General features: G+C 60.1%; 2 protein-coding genes across 5 annotated transcripts; one reads left to right on the top strand and one right to left on the bottom strand.

The window, feature by feature from the left end:
• Positions 1–410: 410 nt before the first annotated feature.
• On the bottom strand, positions 411–15,224 carry C3 (complement C3). 4 transcript variants are annotated; one of them, XM_062015345.1, is made up of 41 exons: positions 15,066–15,224; positions 14,792–14,915; positions 13,946–14,138; positions 13,541–13,700; positions 13,235–13,305; positions 13,061–13,155; positions 12,897–12,979; positions 12,721–12,811; positions 12,259–12,361; positions 11,958–12,078; positions 11,510–11,625; positions 11,132–11,278; positions 10,587–10,799; positions 10,296–10,490; positions 9,915–10,079; positions 9,703–9,832; positions 9,428–9,499; positions 9,108–9,308; positions 8,740–8,899; positions 8,347–8,432; positions 7,966–8,105; positions 7,664–7,876; positions 7,302–7,368; positions 6,791–6,877; positions 6,498–6,701; positions 6,137–6,212; positions 5,903–6,062; positions 5,661–5,756; positions 5,380–5,530; positions 5,093–5,256; positions 4,463–4,621; positions 3,829–3,979; positions 3,688–3,739; positions 3,367–3,454; positions 2,938–3,027; positions 2,490–2,595; positions 2,118–2,207; positions 1,870–1,956; positions 1,469–1,552; positions 892–1,027; positions 411–649 (listed from the first exon to the last, which is right to left on the bottom strand). In XM_062015345.1, exons 2-41 carry the CDS (start codon positions 14,911–14,913, stop codon positions 508–510), a joined length of 5,067 nt encoding a protein of 1,688 aa, XP_061871329.1. In that variant the 5' UTR covers positions 14,914–14,915; positions 15,066–15,224; the 3' UTR covers positions 411–507. The 4 variants fall into 4 exon arrangements, with proteins under 4 accessions (XP_061871329.1, XP_061871333.1, XP_061871330.1 ...); XM_062015349.1 differs by lacking the exon at positions 15,066–15,224 and having other exon boundaries at positions 8,740–8,851; positions 9,915–10,076; positions 14,792–14,959; XM_062015346.1 differs by lacking the exon at positions 15,066–15,224 and having other exon boundaries at positions 9,915–10,076; positions 14,792–14,959.
• Positions 15,225–15,862: 638 nt separating this feature from the next.
• Positions 15,863–24,815, top strand: LOC104560476 (proto-oncogene vav-like). The gene is given in 28 exon segments (XM_062015350.1): positions 15,863–16,749; positions 17,003–17,119; positions 17,202–17,260; positions 17,384–17,449; positions 17,615–17,723; positions 17,821–17,910; positions 18,184–18,252; positions 18,534–18,602; positions 18,604–18,638; positions 19,091–19,187; positions 19,549–19,644; positions 19,755–19,823; positions 20,336–20,422; positions 20,687–20,772; positions 21,003–21,135; positions 21,304–21,413; positions 21,522–21,623; positions 22,019–22,116; positions 22,220–22,242; positions 22,355–22,400; positions 22,500–22,636; positions 22,910–22,975; positions 23,146–23,177; positions 23,624–23,740; positions 23,826–23,913; positions 24,031–24,145; positions 24,392–24,540; positions 24,619–24,815. Coding segments are annotated over 28 exon segments (2,523 nt in total). The 5' UTR covers positions 15,863–16,545; the 3' UTR covers positions 24,673–24,815.
• The last annotated feature ends 69 nt before the right edge of the window (positions 24,816–24,884 follow it).

Here is a 24,884-nt window from a genome sequence, read left to right on the forward strand (position 1 = left end):
TGCCTCCCCCTTCAAACAGCCCCTGATCCCCACCCTCCCCGCCTCCCCAAGTTTGCCCTTGACCCCACGCACTGTGTGCATAGCTGCAGATACCAGATAAGGCAGCGGAAAGTGCTGCCCAGCTGAGGCCTCGCAGGGGAGGCAGGAAACCGCTGGCCACAGCAGCCGGCAGCGGGTGCCGACGGCTGAGCCCCGGTACAGCACCCGGCAGCCAGCGCCTTACAGGATCCTGCCCAGATCTACATCATCCCCTACAGTGTCCTATCATCCTCTATAGATACCCAACAGCCCCTTGTCCCCCACAACCACTATGAAGGTCTCACAATCCCGTTGTCCCCTGCACTGTCCCTGTGGCCTGTTGCTATCCCTACCTTCTCCTGCCACCCTAACCACACAGATCCAGAGCCAAGTTGTCAGAAAGGACTTTTCTTAATCCAAAAAAGAAGGAAAGGGGAACAGCAAGGGAGGGCAGGGTGGGAGGCACCCACGGGTGCCAGGTGCACGCGCTCAGGATGGACACCCAAACATAGTCATGGCTTCGGCAAACTCAATGAAGTCCTGGCAGAGGGGCTGAAGGTCGGGCTCCTGGCACGCCACCTCCGAGGGCCACATCTCCAGCCACGTGTCCTTGCCGATGATGTAGGAGAAGCTGGAGGGGACAGAGGGGGCATGGGGTCATAAGGGAGTGGAAGCCCTGGAGGGGGATACAGGGAAGGACAATGGAGTGCATAGCCCTGTGTGAGACACTCGAGAACCTCGGGCTTTGGTGGAGGAGGATGTGCCTGCATATTTGTGTGTCATTATCAGCATGGCCATGCATTCCTGTGTCCCTATCACCCATCTACTCCTGTTCCCAGGTGTCCCAGGTTCCTGTGTTCCCCACGTCCCTACCGGCTGCCCGTGGCCCACAGGTCCGTGGCCAGCCCCCAGACCAAGTAGTCCTGGCCAATCTGGAGCTTCAGAGCATCTCGGCACTGACGGTGACTCACAAAGGTCCGGTTGCTCTCTGCGGGGTCCTCATCGGTGCCTGGCCAAGGAGAGAAGACACAGGGGGTGTGTCGCCACCCCCCGCCAACACGAAAGGGATGACCACGTTGCTGTGTCCTGCAACGGGGACTCTCAACCCCCAGGGAGCTGCAGGCATCCTTCATGGCATCGCCTCCCTGGCTGTCATCAGCCAGGGCTGACGCTGGTTCTGTCCAGCTTACCCCATCACTATTGGTGTCTCCACCTGCCCTGGGTAACACCACCGGTCCTCATGGGTGTCTCCAGCACCCTTAGGTGACACTAACTCACCTCGGTGTCTCTTCCCAACCGGTGCCCCCGGCACCGAGGGGTGATACCAAGACACTTGCAGGCTCCCAAGCCACCCTAGTGACACCGAACCCTGGCTGTCTCCAGCCTTAGGTGACCCATCCCTCCACGTTCTTTAGGGTGGCCTTGTCCCCCAGCCCTGGGATGCTCGTACCCATCTTGATGACAGAGAGGATGGTCATGATGTAGTTGTCATGGGATGGAGACTCTTCCATTGCCACCAGCTTCACCTTGTACACTGGGGAGGAGTATGTCACCATGTCATGCCCATTCCTGGATGGCACCCCCACCTCAGGGTGGCCCCTCAGCACATGGGGGGGGACCCTCTGTTTCCTCCCCTTTCCTTCCCACGTCCCTCTGCATCTCTACCACTCCTTCTTGTCCCTCCATGTCCCCCGTCCATTCCACTCCTGTTTCTCTGTGCCCCTCATGTTCTTTTACAGTCCTTCATGTCCCCATCTATATGTCCCCTCTATATGCCTCAGTTCCCTCCCTGGCCTCATCTTCCTCATCATCCTTCCATGACCCCACGTCCCACACACCCCCACATCCCACCATAGTCAACTCCCGGCTCGCAGGCACGCTCGATGCGCTGGTTGACGGTGACCGGGACATCTTGCTTGTGCCGCATGAAACAGTTTTCTGAGGAGACATGACCATGACAGGGTCTACTGTGGTAGTGACATAGCCCATCGTGCACGGGATGTGTCCCCACCACAGTCACAACACAGCCCATCTTGTCCATGATGTGTCCCATCGTGGTAGGGGTGTTGACCCAGCCTGTCCCTGTGTCCCCATGTCACCTTCGGCGCAGCGGCACACATCCCCATGGCAGATCTTGCTCAGTTTCCCACTGTCCTTGTCCGGATGGTAGAAACGGGTGCAGCGGTCGTCTGCAGGAACACGGGGACGTGAGGGGACACGAGACAGCGGCAGGAGACACAAAGGGAAAGGACCAGTGGAAGAGAGAGGGACAGAGTGGAGACATGGAGGGTGAGCAGGGGGATACATGGAGACATAGAGGGACACAGGGACATGGGGAAAAGATCAGCAGGGACATGGAAGGATAAAAGGACAGGAAGGGATGCAGAGGGGATTTTGTGGAAGCTGGAGGTTCAGAGGAGAGTGTGGGGATGGAGAAGACTGAGGGTGACACAAAGGGACACAGGACGCACCAATCTTGTAGTAACTGTAGACGGTGACGGCCGCAGGCTGGATCAAGCCCACCTGGAATCGCTGGTGGGCCTTGAAGGAGAAACACTCCTCGGCCTTGTGTGAGATCTGGGGACAGGGACAGAAGAACATGGGGATGGCAATCAGCTGGGCTGAGGAGTCAGCACCCCAAACCTCAGCCTGACCCTTAGTCCAGTCACATCCTCATGCTTTCTCAATCTGTGACCTGGATCCACCCGAGACCCTTTTCCTGTCCCCACTTCTGGCCTTGTTCGTGTACCCAACTTTAATTCACATCTCTGTCCCTGTTCCAGTCCCAGTGAATGTCCCCAATCGCACCTGCATCCTCATCCTACCCCAGTCCTGTCCCCACTCCTGTCCCCAGTGCCATCCTATGCCCATCCTCGTCCCCATGTCCTTCACACCTCCCACATCCCTCTGCATCCTCACCTTGTCAAGGTAGATGACGAGGTTGCTGCGGTCCGACAGTGCTTGGTCAATCTCAAACTTGGAGATGTACCTGTCCACCCCATCTGTGAGCTAGGGACAGGGATGCGGTGACATGGAGCACACAGGACATGCGATGGCACAAGGATACAGGGACGCAAGGGCACAGGGGCAGGCAGGGACACAGTGAAGCTGGCCACGTGGCACAGCAGGGGGCAGGGGACTTGCAGAGAGGTGGGGACACAAGGGGACACCGGGGATGCAAGGTTGGCGACAGCAGGAGACACATGGTCACGGAGGGAAGGGTGAGTACACAGGGATGCAGTGGCACAAGGGAATATGGGGACACTGAGGGGCTTGTGGGGACACCAGGGGACACAAAAATGCGAGGCCCTACATCTCTCGCGTGTGTCCTCACATCCCTGCGCTCACCCTCTTCAGGTCTTGGAGGTCAGGCGAGAAGCCCGTGAGCATGGAGACATCAAGGATGGACATGGTGGCACTCACGTCACCCAGGAACCTGTGGGGACAGGACTGAGGGCACCTGCCTGTCCACAACTGCCCTGTTGTCCCCAGCAGTCTCCTCCCCGGTGTCCCTGGCCCCAAGGATCCTGATGGGTGTCAAGGGGAGGCTGAGTCCTGTTTCTCCCCAACATCCCCATCCTTTTTCTTGATATTCCAGTCCCCGGTATCCCCGTTCACCTCCCCACCTCCAGCGTCCCCAACGCCCTCAGTGTTCCCAGTCTCTCCTACCTGGCGCAGATGGTGATCTTCACAGAGCGGAGGACACCGTCCTGTTCCTTGCCTGTGGGCGCACGTGGGGTCAAGGAGGGGACGTGTGGGGCACCAAAGAGAACATCGAGGGTACACACAGAGGACAGGGGGAGGGTTCACCTGTCTTGACGTCCTCTACCTGCACCCGCAGGTCGAAACTGTCACACTTGTTCTCCTTGTCAGGGACCTTGGCGTTGTAGACGGTTACCACCGTCATCGTTGCCTTGCCCACACCCTCTGCTTTCACAGTGAAGTCCTCGTTGAATTTGGTCTGTGGGGAAGAGGGGACGTTGGGAAGGGACAGCGACATCTCCTGGGAGGGACATGGAAGGGATGGGCATCCTGGGCCATGGAGGCATGCTGGAACACAGAGGGAGTGTAAGGCGGCACAGGGACACCCTGGGACATGGAAGGGACAACAACATTGCAAGACACAAAGAGGATAGAGACATCGAAGGACATGGAGGGGACAGGGAAATCAGAGGACATAAAGGGGACAAGGACATTCCAAGTCACAGCAAGGGAGGGGGACAAGATCAGCCTGAGATACAGAGGGACATGGCAGGGACATCCCAAGCCTTGGAAGGACACAGGGACACCCAAGGCCACAGCAAGGGGACGAGACTGTCCCGAGACACAAGTAGACACTGAGGGGACAGGGACAACCTGGGGACAGCAGCAGCAGCAGCAGCAGGGCGAGCGGCGCCACATTCCCACAGCCCCAGCAGCAACAGCGCCGGCAGGGCGCCGGTACCTCGGCCGAGCGTGCCACCAGGGCGTTGCGGTTCTCAATACGGAAGGTGTTGGCGTTGGCACGGCGCGGCAGCAGCACCGACACGTCCAGGTTGAGCTCGAGCTCCCGCTGAAATGCCAGCTGGTACTGGGCCAATGCTTGGAATACCAGGATGGTGGCCTGCAGGTGACACCCGTGTCACTAGGGTTTGGGGACACTGTATGGAGCACCCCCTGCAAAGCCTCCCAAGGTGGCCCTGAGCCCAGGGTGACTTACAAGACCTGGGGCCACCTGATATCACTTCTTGAGTGTCTTATGGAGCAGAGGTATCTCCCAGGGACAGGGTGGGTCCCCGAGGGTTCTTGGGGTCTGGAGGTGTCCCCAGGGTCTAGGGTGTCTCCCAGGGAGCAGGCCCTTTGGGTTTCCCAAAGCTCTTGAGATTCCCTGGGACCAGGGGTGTTGCCCAAGCACGTACCGTGGCCTTAGGGGTCTCAAGAGACCTGAGGTGACCCTTGAGCCCTGAGGGGTCCCATGGGAGTCCTCAGTGCCACAAAGTGACCCCTCAATCCCCAACAACACCCTCAAATCCTATCTTCCCATCCTCCTTCCCTATAGCAATGAGGGTCAGGACAGAGTGTGTCCATAGCCCACCTGAGTGGATCCATAGCCACCACCAAAGTAGTTCTGCTGGGCAAGCCAGCGGGCCACTGGCCCCGTCAGCTCCCACTTCTCCATTTGCAGCAAGGCCAGCAACGCGTAGGACGTGCCCTCGATGTTGTAGGTACGGGCGTCACGTTCCTCCCAGCTTTTGCCCTCTATGGTGAGATTGGTCCCTCAACACCCTCAAGGGATGATTTCTTTCCCCATAAAATAACCCATAAGTAACTCTCCCACCCCCACTCCACCCCAGTTGTGTTCCCCTCCCCGTGAGACGTTACCTTTGGAAAACTTCATGAGAACTTTCTCGCTCTTGAGTTTCCCTGTCAGGGCCAAGGCGTAGGAGGTCAGGGCCACCGTGTAGGGTCGGGCCAGCGATTGGTACCTCCGGGAAAGGTAGTCAGTGGCTTTGGAGATGCTCCCGTCCAAGTTCTAGGTAGAAAGGATGGTAAGATTGCTGCTCTAAGGGTTGGACACCTTGCCTTGAAGCAGTGTCCTCCTCTGTGACAGGTGGCAGTTGTTCCCCTTCTCCCTGTGGAGGGCTGGGGATTGCGCCACTCACGTTGACATGCTTCTTGCAGACCTCTTGGGCCTCATGCAGCGCGATAGCGACAAAGGCCGTCAGTGACACCTCAGGCTCAGCACCTTGGTAGCCTCCCTGTGGGATAAAGTGAAGGGAAAAAAAACCTCAGGATCATAGCTTTCGCAGCAAGCTCTGTCCATCCGTCACTCAACATAGTCCAAAGGCCCATCTCAAGACAAGAGGGCTTTGGCCAGGGACGGGGTTTGGATACCCCCTCATACCACCATCTCCTTATGTATGACGGGAGCATCTTCTTGGAAAACTCCGTCTGGTTTCTGCTTCTCCAGGATGAGCCACTTCACAGCACCACAAACCACCTCTGGCTCAATGTCTACCAGTTTGATGGCCATGGCAAAGACTTTGACCACGTAGGCTGTCAACCTGGAGACAGGAGGACCTTCACACCACATCCAGCCTCGTCACCAAGACTCATGCGGTGGCAGCGTGACACTCACCAGGTGCTTGACGGGCGATCCTTGAAGGCGGCATAGGAGCTGTCATCTTTTCGGAAAGCAAGTTGCTGGGTGTAACCTGGTGAAGAGGTTGTGGTTGGCAAACACTAGGAGCACCTGGGAGTGGCTTCAGGCCAACAACGTCCTCCAAATGTTGGCCAATGCAAGGAGCACCCAGCCAAGATGAGGTAGCTCTGAGCCACCAGCCCGCTCCACAGTGCATCCTAGTGCAAACCAGTAGCTCTACAAATCCACTCAAATCACATTTCTGTCAGAGACGCAGATTTCTTCAGCACCTCGGATGATGGGGACATTTTGCAACCCAAAAGAGGAAACTATGGGATGCTCCTGCCCTTGCTCCTACCCTTTTTAATCAAGTCAATGGCCTCAGCGCGGCGGTCAAAGCCGAGGCTCTCCCACTGCAACGTGCTGTCCAGGTAGTGGATGGCAATGACAGTGGGTGTCATCCCAATCATGTTCTGTTCCCCGCAGCCCGCTGGTGTCACAATGAGGTGCTTCAGCTTGTCCCCATCAATGGCTTTCTCCACCATGATGGACACAGGGTTGCCTGGAGCAGAAGAAGAGGACATGTCAGGCCAGGAGTGTCCTGCTCCCTCCTAGTTCATCCTCACATGTGGTCCCTTTCCGTGCTCTCACCTTGGATGCTGACTTTGGTCTCCGACTCGGTGTTTGGGACAATGTCAGAGAGGTCTGCTGCCTTCACCTTCTCTTCCTGTACACCATCTGCAGAGCAGGGAGGCCAGGAGGGAAATGGGTGACTCCAAATCCTTCATGTTCCCTCCACTTTGAGGTCACTCAGCCCTGCCCCATATCTGAAGCAGAATGTCTCTCATCCCTCAAGACGTTCCAGGGCCATACCAGCACATCCCTTCTCCCTGGAGATGCCCTAGGCTCCACGCTAGGATGTCCCTTATCCTTGAGGATGCCTCAGACCCACGGCAGGGCATTCTTAATTCCTTGAAATGCCCCACCTCCACAGTGGGACAGCCCTTGTTCCTCTAAGACATCCCTGTCCTATCTGTGGGAGTAGATCCTTCATGCCCCAAAACATCCCACACCCACAGCAGGATTCCCCTTGTCCTCTAAGATGTCCCAGATCCTTCCCATGCAGCTGACACAACCCCAAAGACCAGCTAGGGCCACTCACTGATTCCCTTCGTCTTTGGGTCCAACTCGACTATTTTCACCGTCTTCTCCAACCTCATCCCTTCAGGCTGCAGAGATGAGACTCCAGTGATAAAAGGTTTTGGGTACCCCCCTTCTCAACCACCCTGGGTTGTCCAGGAGTCCCAGTGTAAACCAGCAACCCCCAGGTCATGAGAAAAACTGGGAGAGCCCCAGGAGACCACCCTTGAGCATCTTGTGGGCAGGAGGATCCTTCATCCCTGGGTACTAACACCAGGATTAACGTGGAGACAGGGATGTCACTGGGGTATCGTGCTCGGGACATCTCAGGGATGGAGGTAGCAACATGTGGTAGAGATGCCATGAGCGGCAACAGCCACTCACCACAACTTTGAGCTTCTTCTTGACACCATCAGCCACAAACTTGCCTCGGACAGCTGCTTTCACCTCGATGTCATGTAGCCCCAGTTGCAAGGGCACAATGACAAAGGGCACAGCCCATGACGACTGGGCTTTCAGGTTGAGGATCTGTTGGTAACGTGACTTGGAGGTGGAGGCGCTGCACAGGGCTGGGTTGTGCATCAGCTCCACGCGCACCTGCAGGGCACAGAGATGTTGGCCACGGGCTTCAGGTGGCCACAGATATCCCACCCCGCTGGAAGCCCAGGCATGGGTCCCCTGCCAACCGTGATGTCTTGCGTCCAGTAATTGTAGAGGATGGCACGGATCTCCACCTGCTCGTTCCTCACCACAGAGTAGGGCAGGCGCAAGTCGATGAAGAAAGTCTTCATCACTGTGATCTCGTAGGGGTCAGCCACACACAGCCCTGCAGGGTGGCCCCCACAGACATAAGGGTCAGGCTTATGGGCATGTGGGGCTCCTCACACCCCAGGGACGTCCCCACGACTATCAGAGATCTCTCAAGCCCCATGGAATCCTCCCAAGGCTTGGGGGCTCTCTCTCAAGTTGCAAGGACTACTATTAAGCTTTAGGTGATCTCCCCAAAGTTTGGGGCACCTCTCCAGTGGCATGCAGTCCTTCAGCCCCAAGGAAACTTCATCACGTACCCTTGGTCTGTGAGAGACTGACAGCCAGGACCTCCCATGTGGTGATGGAGTCCTTCAGGTACACAGGAAGAGTCTTGGTGGAGATTCTGGAGAGGATGAGAATGATCAAAGGGGTCGTAACCAGCCACAAGCCAGGCTTGGACTGTGTAACCAGCCACCGAGCCGGAGTGGGAGATTCCCCAAGTTAGATATGGAGGAGGGGTGTAGATGACCCCTGGGCTGCACCAAGGTGTCATAGCTGGTCCGGAGACAGCATCAGGGGGTCAAAGGTGGCCCTTGTCTGGACCTTGGGGAGGATCATAACTGGTGTCCAGAGCTGTACAGGAACAAGGTAACAAGCCCCAAGTCGAGCCATGGAGCAGACAGGTCATGGGACAAGGGCATAGGGCTCACCCCAGCTTATTGGGCGGCTCTGTCAGCGTCTCCACCTGCCACAGCCAGCTCTCCGGGAAGAGGCTCCGTGAGGTGATGCCCTCATCATCCAGAAAGCCATCGTCCACCTCGCCTGGGGATGGCGGCATTCCTCTCGATCGTGGCCTCAGGGCCCCGGCCCCTGGATGGAGCCAGGGTCACCCCAGCATCACCCACACACCACCCTTGTTTTGCCAAAGCATCGTCTAGGATTCACCCAACTTTCCCCCAAGGGTTGCCCAAAATTCCCCCAAGCATTATCCAAGGATTGCACAAGCAGTCCCTGAGGTTCACTTGAACTTCACCCAACCACCAATTGTGCCATCACCCCACCATTGCCCAGCACTTGCTTCGAGCCAGCTCGAGGTGGAGCTGGCGTTGCTTCTGGTCACGGATGCCCTTGATGTAGTTGCAGCAGTCAAGGAAGGCCCGGACACAGGCTTCTCCGTCCTGGATGTAGTTGGTCCGATGCTCACAGCTGTGGCCCATGGGGTTTTCTTTCATGCCATCCTCACAACACTTGCGCAGCACCTTGTCTGTGTACTCAGCCGCTGCCAGAACCAACGTGCTCGACTGACACCCCGTCCAAAAGTGCCTGCCCCGAGAGCCCTCGGGAACATGGGACATTTTGACAGTCTTGGGGATGTGGAACACTCCCAGAGACACCTACCTTTGGTGCCTTTGTACTCAATGAGCTGCAAGGAGCGGCGCTTGCGTTTCGTGGGCTGAGGACACTGGATCTCTGGGGACAGAGAAGACACAGGTCAGGATCCCACGTTATCAAAGCCCCAAACCCGAGGCTTCTCCTTGAAGGCAGCTGTCACAGCCCAAAGCTCAGGGTACACATTCCCCATCCCTGAGATATCACACACTGTCCTTGAAGTGCCACGTCTCCACCCCCGAGGCATCACCTCAGGTTGACCCAGTCCCCAGCACGTCTCCTACCTGCTCGCTGTGGCGTGGTGATCTTCACAGTGGTGACCAGGCTGAGGCCAGCATCAGCAAAGACTCCCACGTTGTCCTTCCCACTGCCTGGGGTGCAGCCAATGTCACTCTTCTCCACTGTGTCCCAAACCTGTGACCGACAGGGGACAACAGTGACAGCCACGGCCACCAGTAGGAACAGGGACAGGGGAGACGGGGACCCAAGAACACACCTTAGTCTGGGTGAGCTTGTTCTTCTTGCTGAGGACAAAGACCCCCTTGTCCACAGCCACTAACCCCACATGGGCATTATGGTCACCCTCGATGTGCAGCCGCATGGGTGTCCCCGGTTCATGCTCCCGGTTGTCATCCTCCGTCGCTCCCTTCACCACCAGCTGCTGGGGACATGGTGGCGGAGGGGGACGTGCCCAAGCCCTTTACGGACTATCCAAACCACACAAGTGACACCCAAGCTTCATTGTGTGCCACCCGAGCCCCTCAAGGACCTCCCAAGCCCTTCCAAGGGCTCCCCCAACCTCCTCAAGGGCCACCCCAAGCGTCCCTCAAGCCACATCCAAGTCCCTCAACCTCTGTGAGAGCAGAGACACACTCACAGTGCCCATGCAAGTGTCCTTGACGTCAATCCAGACGGAGTCAGCAACGATTTCATTGGGCAGCACGTAGTAGTAGGCCACAATGCGGAAGGAGGGGATGAGCTCAGTCGTCACGGGCAGCGACATGGTGACCAGGCTCTGCCCAGCCTCGTGTCGCTGTCTCCCCACATGGATGATGCGTCCCTTGCTCATGATCTGTGGTGGGCAAGGAAAGGCCGGGCTGGTGGGCGTCTGGACATGCAGCTCCCCAAGATGGGGAGCAGCTGGTTGGCAGAGGCCAGGCCTGCTCACCAGGTAGGTGAAGTATGGGATGGAGTCACACACGGCGTTGCTCTTGCACTTGACGTGGAAGTTCACAGGAAGGTTGTCACCAGGGCTCAGCTCAGTGGCCCCCACAGCGAGGTGGAGGAGGTTGCCAGACCTGCCCTGGCTGCGGTAAGCCTCGGCAGTCATCTGTCGTGAGGCCTGGCGGTCCAGAGGCAGCCCCGGCTGGTCTGTCCGCACCTGCAATGCAGGGGACAGTGGCACGTGGTCAACATGGAGGTCTCAGCCACCATAAAGGTCTTGGCTGTCATGGTCTCCACGACCAGTCCTCGGTCAATGGTGACAGGGACGGCCCCGACACTTGGCCACCATAGATGTCTAGGCCATTCTGGTCCCCCTATCCTGCTGTTTTGGTCCTTGGTCGATGGTGCGTGGTTCTTGGTCACTCTGGACACCTCAGCCACTTCAGTTGTCTCAGCAACCTCAGCCCCCAGGTCGCTTCACCCACCCCTGTCTCCAGCCACCTTGGCCACTCCAGTTCCGAGGCCGCCCCAGTACCCGTCCCCACTCACGGTGATGGAGACAGCATCCTTGTTGCCTGGCATGTTGAGGACCAGTCTGGCTACACCATCACGCTGGGTGGAGGCAAGACCTTGAAAGCCATCAGCCTTGACGGCGACACGCGGAGCTGGGGACTCATCTGGATTAGTGACGTAAACCTGTGGGGGATGCGGCGTGACACAAGGACATTACATGGGGACGTGGCACGAGAGACAGGTCGCCTGATGCCATGCAGGTGACATAAGGACAGACCACAATCCCCAGGACCTCTCCAGGTGACACAGCCATACAGCACAGGGACAAATTCTGATCCCCAGGTCTCCACGCCTGCAACTTCCCCATCCAATGTTGGGGACCCCAGCGCCACCACTGTCCCCAGACACCATTACCATAAGGTTGAAGGGCATCCCTGGCTTGAAGTACTTGGGGGTGTGGGTGAAGTGGATGGTGTATGGGGATGTCACAATGCGGATGCCGCTGCGCTGGGCCTCCACCATGTCACTGCCTGCAGAAGCCACGGGAATGGCCAAGTCACCCAGTGCTGGGACAGGGCTCCCAGTCCCCTCACAGAGAAAACTCCATCTGACCTTGGGTGGCCCCAGATGCCCCCAAACCCAGATATCCTCATTCCTGCTGTCCCCACCTCACATCTCCCCCTCCTTTGCTGTCCCCAACCCCATGTGTCCCTATCCTCCACATCCCCACGTGTTCTCAAGCGTCTCCCAACTACCCAACCCGTCAAAGACTGTGACAGAGACACACAGTTCATGGTCTCACGTGTCCTCGCTGTCCCTATTGCCCCCAAGTCCCCCGTATCCCCAAGTCCCCCCTGCACACCTGACTCAGTGATTACAGTGACGGAGATGTAGAGTGAATGTCCCACCAGCTCCTGCGGGTTGGCGAAACGCTGCCGCAGTGTGGCCATGGACAGCGTGGCTTCTCCGTCCCCGTTGATCACCTGCGTCATGGAGTTAGCGGGACTGGGCACAGTCACGGGGATCCAGATGGGGACAAGGGATAGGGACGGGGACATGCAATAGCGGAGCTCAGTGTGAGAAAGGGATGAACATGACAGGGCTCAGCAAGGACAGAACTCAGCAGGGGACTGGAAGAGGAATGGGGACAAGGACAAAGTCACCTGGATGCGCTGCAGGGACTGGGGGATGCTCCTCTTCTCATCGTCCACCATGACGCCAAAGAGGGCAAAGGCCGTGCCCTGCAGGCGCTTCCCGTACAGATATCTGTGGGCAAGTCACCACTGTCCCCATCACCCCTGTCCCCACAACCCCATTACAGCCACATCACTGTCATCCCATGTTCCCACAAGCTCTTGTCAGGCAACCCTGTCATCCCCATTGCTCCACGTCCCCATCATCCTTTTCCTGTCACTCAATGTGCCCATGTCAGTCTGTCATCCCATCACACCCTGGCACTTCCATCACCCTCACACCCCATCCCCATCAAACTTGTCCCCTTGCATTTGTGCCACCCCCTCACCCCTGGGGACTTTGTACAGGAGCAGTGCATGAACGTTACCCCACAGCATTGCCCATGGGGTCTCTGACCCCCAAAATGAGCAGTTTTGGGGTCCCCATCTCACCTGGCTGTGATGGACACTTTGAAATCCTCCTTCTGATCAATGTAGAGGAATTTCTCCTTCGGGTCCAAGACCACCTCAAAGCTTGGCAGCACTGTGGGGTGGATGCTCAATGGACCCAAGCATCTGGGACAGGCACGGAGGACCTTGGTGTCTGGGGACCTCCCACCCCACCTTACCATACTCCTTGACTTCGAATTGGGTGCTGAAGACCCGTCCTGGTGAGTCTTCGAATTTGGCTGATATTGTCCATGTTCCCATGCTGGAAGAGGCAGGGGATAAGGTCAGGGAACAAGCCCAGGGCCATCCATGGCCCTGGGCCACCCTGGAGGGTGGCACCCACCTGACAATCTCAGGCAGATTGTGGTTGAGGGAGAAGATGCCCGTCTTCATCGGCGAGGACACAGGCACTTGCTTGATGATGACATTGTCGGGAGTCTGAAGGGACACGGAGTGGTTGGGGATGGTGGTGTGGGTGGCTGTGTCCCCACGGGCCCCTGTCCCAAAGGGCACTCACCTTGATCTCCACAATGATTGTCTTGGGCACTGGCTCCATGAGGTGGCCCAGAGCGAAGAAGCGGCAGAGCACTAGGAAGGGACAAGAGAGACAAGGTGAGCAGGGATGGCCTGAGGACATTCGGATATGGGTGCTGGACCCCAATGGGGACATCACGGGGACATCCTGAAATGCTGCTTGGACCCTGTCACACCAAGGTGCTGTGAAGAGGACCCAGCACCCCAAGATGCCCCCAAGACCCCAAGGTGCCATGGATGTGACCCAGCTCAACGTGTCGTGGTGACACCCAGAGCCCCGAGGACACACCAATGGAGCCAGGGGTGTAGATGGGCTTGTCCGTCTGCAGGAAGATGTGGCCACTCTGGAGTGACACCAACAGCACCTTCTCCAGGGTCATGCCGGCCACCCGCGCCGTCACGGAGACAAATTGCTTCCCTGCTGCCTGTGGCAGAGCCTTGGCCGACACCTGCAGCGACAGAGCACAGGGACCGGGCAGGGGACAGGCACGCAGACCCAGGCAGTGCGGCTGAGGACTGTGGTGGTGGCAGTCCCCAAGCACCCCGAGGTGACCATCCTCAAGGACCACCGGGGTGACCAACCCCTGCTAGCTCCCACCAGTCGTGTGGACAGGCTTGAGCCTCGGGCACCCTTCCAGGGGCAGGAGAGGACAGTGACCCTCTGCAGGGAGCTGACACAGGGGTGGTGACGTACCTTGATGGTGCCGTTGGCCAACATGCCCTTGTCAGAGCTCAGTTGCATGCGGATCTGGTAGAGCACTTGACGCTTGAGGGGAAAGTCCTGCACCAGGATAGTGGCCTCAGCAGGGGCAGTCAACCCCGGCGCCTCCAGCACCACCTGCTCCTCCGTCTCCAGTCGCAGCATTGCTGGTGTCACCATTGTCACCCTGGGGACACAAGTCACCAAAACAACAACTGCCACAGAGCTCCCCCAGAACCCTGGGGACCTCACAGCATCCAGAACATCCCCAAAATGTGCCTCCACAGCACCTAGGGATATCCTGATCTGTCCCTCCCAGCACCCTGGGGACCTCCTAGTCTGCCTATGGGCCTGAAGCGACCTCAAATCCCCTAATGCACCCCCGACTTCCTCCTCATTACTGTCCAGTAGCACCTCTGGGGGAGGTCCTAGAAAAGCAGCTTCCATCTAGGGTGGAGGTTCTGGTCAGCGGGTCCTGGGTAGGCTGGGGGACCCTGGCAGGGTGTCCCTGACAGAAGAGTCTTAGTTCTGGGGGGGTCCTTGCTATGGGATCTCCTTTGAAGGGGAGGAAGTCCTGACCTGGGGCAATGAGGGGCCAGGGAGTTTGAGTTGGGAAGAGGGTCCCAGCCGGGTGGATCCTACGGGTGGGGAGATCTCAGGGTGCAGGGATCCCAGGGAAGGTGGGGCTTCCCATGGGTGTACAAGGGATCCTGGGGTGAATCCCAAGGTAGAGGGTGTTCCAGAAGGGAGGGAGGGTCCAAAGGTAGAGGGGGGTGTCATAGGGGATCCTGGGACAGGGAGGAGGGTCCCATGGGTGGTAGGGGGATCCCAGTGACTCACATTTGGGTACAGATGGGAGCCGTGTGCAGCAGCAGGAGGCCGACGATGAGGGGCAGCGCCGGAGTCCCCATGGCTGCAGCTGGAGGGGGCCGAGGACAGAGGGGTCCAGGGGAGGGGGTCATCCCTTTATGGTGGCACCACTGGTTAATGGGTAACTGAGGGCTTGGTGGTTTTGATCCAGCCACATCAGCACCCGGATGGGGGTGGATCCAAACCCGGGGGGGGTGGGTGGACACCCAGGTCTGGCCGGTCGGGGAAGGGGGTTGGGACTCACTGGGAGAGGTCTGGACACCAGGGTCCACCTGGGTAGGGGCTGTGGAGAATCTGCCTGGACCCCTGAGTCCACCCTTGCCAAGGGAATCTGAGACACACCTGGGGGGTTCTCCGGGCCCTTGGGTGGAGGCTGGGACCCACGGGATGCCTGAGTCCAACCAGGAGGGGGTTGGGCTGCCCGGATGCCCAAGTCCTTCCTCATTTCGGGGAAGGCAGCTGGCAGGGGGCCACCAGGAGTTGCAACACGGCACAGAGAGGGGGGAGGGACACCAGAGGGAGGGGAGTGACAGGAAAGGCGGAGGTCACACCAGGGAACACGCACAACCCCTTCTGGCTTAGGAGATGGGGGTTGACAAGACCCTTTGACCCCTCAAGTCCCCTCCTGGACCACCCTCTGACACCTGAGACCCTTCCTAGATACTTGGTGGAACCCGGAAGCCTGGGCCCAGACACCTGAGTTCCTCCCTGATCCCCCAACACCCGGGTCCTCTCCTGGACTCAGATCCCCGTGTCCCCTCCTGGACCCTCCCTGACACCTGGGTCCCCTCCCAGACCCTCGATGGGACTCAGATCCCTGGGTCCCTCACGGGACTTGGACTCAGTCAGCGCAGGTCCTGGGCGCCCAAGCCCTCTCTTGGGCCCCCCATCTGCCACCACAAGCCACGACCACAGGGGTCCCCAGGGCCGTCATCGCGTCCCTGGCCACGGGCCCCAGGGCAGGAAGGACCCCGGCATCCGGGAGCCACAGCACCCTTCCCATTAGCCACCACGGCACCCCAGGGCGCAGGCGCAGCACCGACGGCTTCCGGCACCCCCACGGACCTGCCGGGCCCCGCCGCGCGCTGGGGGCACCCCGAGGCCACCGGGCCCTCCCCACACGGGCTGCACTGGCTGGAAGGAGCTCGTCGGCGCTCGGGCTTCTCCAGGTGCGGCAGCAGCGACGGGAAGGAGACCAACGCCAGACACTTCTCACAGCCCTCGGCTGCGCCGCAGCCCTGCCGCCGCCGCTCCTCCCCAGACGTGCTGGTTCTTGGCGGGAAAAGACCCTTCCCTTGCTGTGGGAATCTGCCCAGAAGAGGCCAAATACTCACCTCCATCAACTCCTCACTGGATGTGGTCTCACCAAAGCCTCCCGAGACGCGGTTGCATTGCAGGAACTCATCTTCTGCTTCTCCTCTCCAGAAGCAGCCCTGCCAAGACCGATCTCCACCAGTTGCTCCTCAGACCGGGCCTCGTCAGCTCGTCCCCAGACGTGGTTCCAGCAGGGCCTCATCTCCATCGGCTCCTCATCAGAAGTGGTTCCACCAGCTCCTCACCTCCATCAGCTCATCTCCATCAGCTCCTCCCCAGAAGTGGTTGCGCTGCAGGAAACTCACTCATTTTCTGCTGCTCCTGCCCCAAAAGCTGTCCCACCAGGATTTATCTCCGTCATTCCCTCCTTCAACACCCTCTGTGTTGTCTCCCCGCAGCTGGCAGGGGCCATGGAGGCATGGCGGCAATGTGCCCACTGGCTCGTGGCGGCTCGGGTCCTCCCCGCAGGACACCGGGCGAGCAGCCCTGGGGGGCAAGTGTGGGACCTGGCGCAGGCACTGCGGGACGGGGTGCTGCTCTGCCATCTCCTCAACGCCCTCCTGCCCTGCGCCGTGCCCCCCCGCGACATCTGTCCCCGGCCCCAGATGTCACAGGTGCACCAGGGGCAAAGACCCGCTCGGTGTGGGGTGTGGAACTGCCCAGGGTGGGGTAATGGGGGGTAATTGCCCCGAAAAGGGGGGAGGAGCCGGCTCCAGTGGGGATGATGGTACGTGGCAACAGCAGGCCCAGCGTGAGAGGGCAATGCTGGTAATGGCAGGGCAATGCTGGTAGCGGCAGGGAGGGTGGGGGTGACAGTGGGGTGCTGACAGGGGGATGGTGCCAGTGAGTGACACGGTGCCGCCGCAGTTCCTGTGCCTGAGGAACATCCGCACCTTCCTGACCGCCTGCGCCGACAAGTTCGGGCTCCCGAAGCACCGTCTCTTCGGAGCCTTTGACCTCTTTGACGTCCAAGATTTCGGCAAGGTGGGACCTGGGCATCCAGGTCAGACCCGGGGAGGGACCCAGGCATCCAGCTCCCACCCCGACATCCCCTGTCTGTCCCCAGGTGATTGACACCCTCTCAACACTCTCCTGGACCCCCATCGCCCAGAGCAAAGGCTTCACGTGAGCGCAGAGGACTCAGGCACCCGGGTCCTCACCCCAAGGGATGCAAGTGTCCTGTCCCAGGGGTCCCGTGTGTCCTGTCCACAAGACACCCAGGTATCCGGGCTATGTTCTCCCCACCAGGCCTTTCCCTACCGAGGACTGTGTTGGGGACGACGACATCTACAGCGGCCTCTCTGACCTCATCGAGTGAGTGGGCAGGTTGGGGGGGTCTTAGAGAGGGGGTTAGGGGGTTCCAGAGGGTCTTACGGAGGATCTGGTTGAATTAGGAGTTGCCAAGGGGCATAAGGGGGGCACTGGAGGGTACTGGGAACGCCGGGGGTGTGAGGGGCTATCTGAGCTGTCCCCATGCAGCGACACGGCTGAGGAGGACGACGACCTCTACGACTGCGTTGAAGCTGAAGGGGACGACGGTGACGACATCTACGAAGACCTGATGAGGGTGGAAGCCCCCTCGGCTATGGTGGGTCACCTGTCCCTGGCCACCTGGGTGTCGCATCCTCCCTCAGGACCCCCGGGTGTCCCCCTCCCCATACACTTGTGTGCCGCTGTCCCCACAGAAGGTGGAGGTGGACCGGAGGCTCTGCTGCCTCCAGGAGCTGAGACAGACAGAGGAGAGGTACACCGAGACCCTGGAGGCCATCTGCCAGGTGGGGACACTAGGGACAGAGGGGGACAGGGGGGAATTTGGGGACATCGGAGGACGTGGGACATGTGGGGGACATGGGGGGGACATGGGGGCACAAGGGATGGAGGATATGGGGACATCTGGAACATGGAGGGACATGGGGTTATGGGGGAACCTGGGTCAACCGGGGGATGTGGGACACAGATGGTGATGGGGGGGATGTGGACACTGGGACAAGGTCCCCAGTGTCCTCAGGAGCCCTTCCCAGTGCTCCCAGTAACCTCAGCGTCCACAGCACTTCCTGCGTCCGCTGCGGCACTTTCTGCAGCCCCAAGACCTGGAGAATATCTTCATCAACATCGAGGTGCCCCCAGTAACCCCCAGTGCTCCCAGTAACCACTCCTGCTGCTCCCAGAAATGCCCACTAACATCCCAGTGCTCCCAGTAACCCTCCTGCTGCTCCCAGAAATGACCACTAACATCCCAGTGCTCCCAGTAACCCTCCTGCTGCTCCCAGAAATGCCCACTAACATCCCAGTGCTCCCAGTAACCCCTCCTGCTGCTCCAAGTCCCCATAGCATTTGATGAACTGGCGGGGGGGTGTCCCCTCTTTCAGTGGGTGACCCCCCGTGTCGTGTCCCACAGGAGCTGTTGCAGCTGCACCGGCTGTTCCTGGGGGAGCTGCGGGGGGCACTGGGAGGAGGGGGGGGGGCGCGGGCTGCCCCCCCTTTTCCTTGCCTACAAGGAGAGGTAACAGGGGGTCTGGGGAGGAGGGTCCTGGGGGACACTGGGGGCCCTAGGAAGGTCTGAGGGGAGACATGGTGGGGGCCTGGAGGGCAACGGGTGATGAGCTGGGGAGACCCATTTTAGGGTCCATTTTAGGGCCAATTTTGGATCTATTGGAGGTAGAATTTCAGGTCCCTTTTGGGTTCCGTTCTGTCCATTTTTGGTACCAGTTCTGGTCCATTTGGGGGTCAAATCTGTCCATTTTGGGTCTGTTATCAGCTCCAATCTTCTCCAACTTGGGTCCAGCTTCTGGCCCAGTTTGGAGTCAATTCTCCCTGTTTTGGCTCCAATTCCAGGCCCGTTCTGGGGCCATTCTGTCTCTGCTGCCCAGTCTGGCATCACCTCCCATTCTGCCCCAGTCTGGGGCAGGTTTATGGGTTGGTTTGGGTGGATTTGATGTTTCCATGCCCTCAAAGGTTCCTCCTGTACGGCCGCTACTGCAGCCAGGTGGAAACGGCCGCCCGGCGCCTCGACCAGCTCTCCACCAACACCGACCTCCGCATGAAGCTGCAGGTGGGTTTCCCCCATCCCCCCCGAGCCCCCTGATCCTCCCCAAACCTTCTGATTCCCCCCAAACACTCCAGCCCCACCCCCAACCTCTGCAGGAAAGCACAGCTTGACCTGGCTGCCTGAGTCCCCTCCACAGGACCCCTGACACCCTACTACTTCCCCCAAACCCCCTCCCCAATTCCCTCAGCTGCCCCCAGGACCCGCTATGTGCCCCGCATCCCTCGGGACCCCTGACACCCCACCACGATCCCTCTGACTCCCTCAGTCCCCCTCTGACCATGAATTCCCACGAACCCCTGTGACTCCCAAGACCCTCCAAGTCCCCGTGAACCCCCGTGACCTCTGCAACCCCTGTGACCCCCAGGAGTGCTCCCAACGAGCCAACAACGGCCGCTTCTCCCTCCGGGACCTCCTGATGGTGCCGATGCAGCGCGTGCTCAAGTACCACCTCCTGCTCCAGGTCTGCGCTCCCGGGACGATCCCAGGTCCCCTGGGGAGTGGGGGGACACCTGGGACACACCTGGGTCCCTTCTTTTGGGAGGGATGTCAGCCCTGACCCCTGACCCCCAGGAACTGGTGAAGCTGACCCCAGAACCGACTGAGAGGGAAAGGCTGCGGGTGGCCCTGGATGCTATGAAAGTGGGTCCCGGGGGGGTCTTGGCCGGGTGTCAGAGGGTTGGAGGGATCTGGGAGGAATCCTAGGGGCGTCTTGGGAGAGGCTGGGGAGGTTTGCAGGGAGTTTGAGGGCTCCTAAGGGGCTCCTGGGGTGGCTTGGAGGGGTCCTGGGGGAATCCCAGAGGCTCTTGAGGGGATCTTGGGGGGTCTGGAGGGATCCCGTGGAATTTTATGGGGAGCACAGGGTGTTGGGGGGGCCTTGGGGGGATCCTGAGGGGTCTGGAGGGACCCTGGAGGTTCTTAATGGGCTGGGGAGGGGGAGGGAGTTGGAATGATCCAGGTGGTCTTGGGGGAATCCTGGGGGCCCCAAGGGTTTCCAGGGGGAGTTTTAGGGGTCTTGGGGAGCAAATTGGGGTTCCTGAGGGGGTCTTTGGGGTTGGAGGAGTATTTAAGGGGCGAGAGCTGGAGAGCACTGGGGAGTATCTGGGGGTTTGGGGGTACCTGGAAGTTTGAAGGTGTCTGACTGGTGCCCCCAGGACCTGGCACAGTGTGTGAATGAGGTCAAAAGGGACAACGAGACCCTGAAACAGCTCACGAGCATCCAGCTCTGCCTCCACAACATGGTGGGGACACCCCCGGCCCCTCCCTGACCCCTCAAACCTCCCCTGGAACCCTCCAAACTTCCCCTGGGACCTCCCAACCACCCTGTGCCCCCTCTGCCCAAACCTGCTCCAGCTCCTCCTACACCCCCCAGATCCTCCCCAATCCTCCCACCTCTGCCTCCACAACCAGGTGGGGACCTCATGGGCCCCCAAACCTCTTCGGCACCCCTGGGGTGCCCCTGTGTTCCCCCCAAATCCCCCCACGTCTCCCCCCTGTCCACACAGCCACAGTCCCTGGCACAGTTTGGGCGCCCCAAGATCGATGGAGAGCTGAAGGTCTGCAGCACCGAGCGACGCTCCAAGGTGGACAGGTGGGACTAGGCAAAGGGCAGCATGGAGACAGAACAGCCCTGGGGACAGCACAAGGACCTGGACACCCCCATGGGGACAGGAGAGACACCATAGAGACATCACGGGGACAGGGCAAAGTGGGGATCCCCACAACAATGCCTACAGGGCCACTTCAGGGACACCCCTGACACAGAACAGGTGACACCCCACAGCCCCAGGAACTCAGTGCCACCCCCATCCCTGTCCCCAGGTACGGTTTCCTCCTGGACAAGGCCCTGATCATCTGCAAGCGCCGTGGGGACTCCTACGAGGCCAAGGACATCGTGGACCTGCAGAGCCACCAACTGCGGGACGGTGGCCTCGGCCCCCGTGACGGCAAGAAGGTACCTGGAGACCCAGATTGCCGGTCCCAGTGAGCCCAGGTGGCTCCTGGCGGCCCCAAGAACCTGGGTCCTTGACAGACCCAAGTGTCCAGGTCCTTAGTGGACACCCAGGAGCCTGGTGGTCCAAGGCATTGGGGTCTGCTGAGCCCCCCACCCATGTGCCCACAGTGGACTCACACTTTTGTGCTCATCGACACGGCCGGGCTGCAAGGCTACGAGCTCTTCTTCAAGACCCGTGAGCTGAAGAAGAAGTGGCTGGAGCAGTTTGAGATGGCCCTGTAGGTGTCTCTGACCCCACGGGTGGGGGTCCTGCCCCACAAGGGGTGAGTGGTCCTGTTGGGACCAAGTCACCCCCACCAGACACAGGTCCTTCCATCTCCCGTCAGCTCCAACATCTTCCCTGAGCATGCCCTGGCTGATGGGCACGACTTCCAGATGTTCTCCTTCGAGGACACCACGTCCTGCAGAGCCTGCCATATGCTGCTGAGGTAGGACTGTAGGATTACTCCCTCACTAACCCAAGGGGACAACAGGAGGTGTGAGGTCTTCATGGGTCAAGGTGTGGGTGAGTTCAGGCTAAGGTGAGTCAGACCTTGGGTGGGTCAAGGTCTGAGTTGATAAAGGATCGGGTAAGTTGAGTCCTGGGTGAGCCAAGGCCAAGACGGGTCAGTCTCTGTGTAGGAGAACTGAGGCACATTGATCCTGCCACAGCCAAGGCCGACAAGGGTCAAGGACTCGGTGGGTCAAGGCCTGGGGAGCCCAAGGCCAAGGTGGGTCAAAGATCAGGTGGGTCCTGGTGAGCTGAGGCAGGTAGATTGACAGGAGTGTCCCCCGACGCTGACCACGACTCCATGTTCCCCACCATGTGCTGATGTCCTCCCAGGGGCACCTTCTACCAGGGCTACCGCTGCAGCCGGTGCCGGGCCCCGGCGCACAAGGAGTGTCTGGGACGGATGGGGACCTGCGGCAAAGGCAGCGCCGGTGAGCGGCGGCGCCGGGAGCAGGGGGGGCAGCAGGGCAGCATGGGCTGGGGACACGACATGCCCAACGTGCAGGTAACGAGCCTTTCCTCTTCACCCTACAGATTCAGGCTCTGGCACCAGGAAGGTAAGAGGAAAATGCATCAAAGGGGCTGAGATGCCCTGAATTTGGGAGCGGGGAGGCTCCGGGGGACCAGGTCCTGCCCTCTGGTATTGATTTGGATCTTGCTGCTCCCCAGAACAAGTCTCAGCGTGCGGGCCCTGATAAGAAGCGAGGAGACCTGGGTGAGGACAACGTGGGGGGCCCGGCCGCATGGGTCCATGTTTGTGAGGGGCAGAGGGGGTGTCGGTGTTCACACCCCCTGCCGTGTGCCCTCCTTGCAGGGCTGCCCAAGATGGAGGCGAGTCAGTCCTACGGTGGCATCCCCCCGCCCCCGGGGGGGCTGGGCCCTGCCCTGCGCCTCAGCCCCGGCGACGTCCTGGAGGTCACTGTGGCCGAGGCCGAGCAGCTCTGGTGGCAGGTGGGGATGGGACCCCACGGTGGGGTCCGTGGCGGGACGTGGCTCTGCTATGGGAGTGGAGGCTGGAATGGACCCTCAGGGTGGTCTTGGAGAGCCCCCCAGGTCCATGGCTATGATGGGCCAAACTGGACCCCCACCATGAGTTGGGGAGTCATGGTTGAGCTGGACCCCGATGGTGAGACTGGGAAAGAAGCCCATGATGGGGCCAGGCCCTGGGGATCCTTCCAGCAGGACCCCCACAGTCCCCCTGACCCCATGGCCCTTCAACCTCAGGGCAGGAATGTGGTCAACGGTGACCTGGGCTGGTTCCCCTGTGCTGCCGTGCGACCCTTCATCTGCGTGAGTACAGGGACCCCCGAAAGTCCCCAGGAGCCCCCACACTCCCCCTGGTGCCCCCAAGACATTGGGAGTGTCCTGGGACTTGTGGGGAGTGTCTGTAGAATATAGGAGCATCTCAGAGGAGTCACCTTCTGGCCCCTCTTGTCCTCAGCTCCACCTCTCTCCCTCAGGTGCCACTGCCAGATCTCTCCGTCTACCCCTGGTCAGTGTTGCAGCCCCCCTGGGACCCCCCAAATCCTCCTCTGGACTCCCACAGCCCCTTGGGACCTCTCCATTCTTCCCTCAGGGTTGCCTCATCCTTCCTGGTGTCACTCTATGTCCTCAAAGGCCTCCCAGATTCCTTCCTGGAGTCCTCCCTTCCTTCCTGCAGTTACCTCACAGCTCCTCAGGCCCCCAAAATCCCTTCTGTAATTCCCCCAGTTCTCCTGGAGTCCAGTCCACTCCAAATTCTCCTCCAAGGTCACTCTGTAGACTACAGGGCCCCCCAAATCGTTCTCCAGTGGCCTCCAACCCTCCTGGTGTCCCCCCAGGCTGCCCCATAGCCCCAAACTCCATCCCCCGCTCCCCAGATCCCTACAAACTGCCCTGGGGAGGGGCAGGGGCTGTTGTTTTTCGGGGTGCTCAGGACCCCCACCCCATACTGCCCAGGTATGCTGGCCCCATGGAGCGGGGGGAAGCCGAGCAGCTCCTGGCACCTCGCTCCGATGGCGCGTTCCTGGTGCGGCAGCGGGTGAAGGACGCCGGCGAGTTCGCCATCAGCATCAAGTAGGGAGCAGGGACATCTCTGGGGACGGACACAAAGTGGGAGAAGTGGGGCCCCAGCCCACCCCACCATGTGCCCCCTGCCCAGGTACCACGGGGAGGTGAAGCACATCAAGGTGATGACAGCGGAGGGGCTCTACCGCGTCACGGAGAAGAAGGCGTTCAAGGGGCTGGTGGTGAGCGCTGGACAACCCTCCTCTGCCCCACCTCCGCTCAACCCAGATCTCTGGGTCTCCCTCGCACTGGGGTTGAGGGCTGGCGGTGGCCTCGGGGCTTGACCGCGTCATCCACAGGAGCTGGTGGAGTTCTACCAGCGCAACTCGCTCAAGGATTGTTTCAAAGCCCTTGACACGGCGCTCGTGGTGCCCTTCAAGGAGCCCGAGAGCCGGGCGAGTCCCCGGCCACCTGGTAGGACCTGCAGGGTGGTGGAGTGGAGGTGGTGAGGTGGTCAGGTCCCTCATGGTGGGTGAGGACGGGATGGGGATGGTGGGGTCCATTGGTGGTGCTGGGGTGAGGCTGGTGTGTTGCCCCATTGGGGAGGACGTGGGATGGAGGAGGAAGAGGAGGAGGGAGGTAACCTGAGGGCTGAGGTGGGATGGAGGAGGAGGAGGAGGGTGACCTGAGGGCTGTGTCCACGCGCCCACCCCTGCCCAGGAGCCGTGCGCAGCTTTGGCTCGGCCAAGGCCCGTTACGACTTCTGCGCGCGGGACCGGACGGAGCTGACGCTGCGCGAGGGCGACATCGTCCGTGTGCTCAGCAAGAAGGGGCACCCCGGCTGGTGGAAGGGGGAGATCTACGGACGGGTAGGGCGCCTTCTGCACCTCCCCTCGCCACCCCCAGCTCTCCTGCTGCTTCCCCCAACTGGTCTGTTCCTCTCTTAGGTTGGGTGGTTCCCCGCAAACTACGTGGAGGAGGATTACTCGGAGTACTGCTGACTGCGGACCCCCACATCTCACCCCCGGCCTCCTGCCCCATCACCCCTGGCCGCCTCCCAGAGGCCACAGCCCCCTCGCTCCCCAATAAGTTAATTTATGCCTCTTCCTGCCCGAGAGGGACAATAAATGAGGGACAAGGCTGAGGCGCAGCGTCAGATCCATGGGGAGGGACCCCGATGTCTGGGCAGGGATGAGGTCGGGGTCATGGAGCC

The sequence above is a fragment of the Colius striatus genome, chromosome 26, assembly GCF_028858725.1.
Source record: "Colius striatus isolate bColStr4 chromosome 26, bColStr4.1.hap1, whole genome shotgun sequence".
In the NCBI taxonomy this organism is placed as follows: Eukaryota; Metazoa; Chordata; class Aves; order Coliiformes; family Coliidae; genus Colius; species Colius striatus.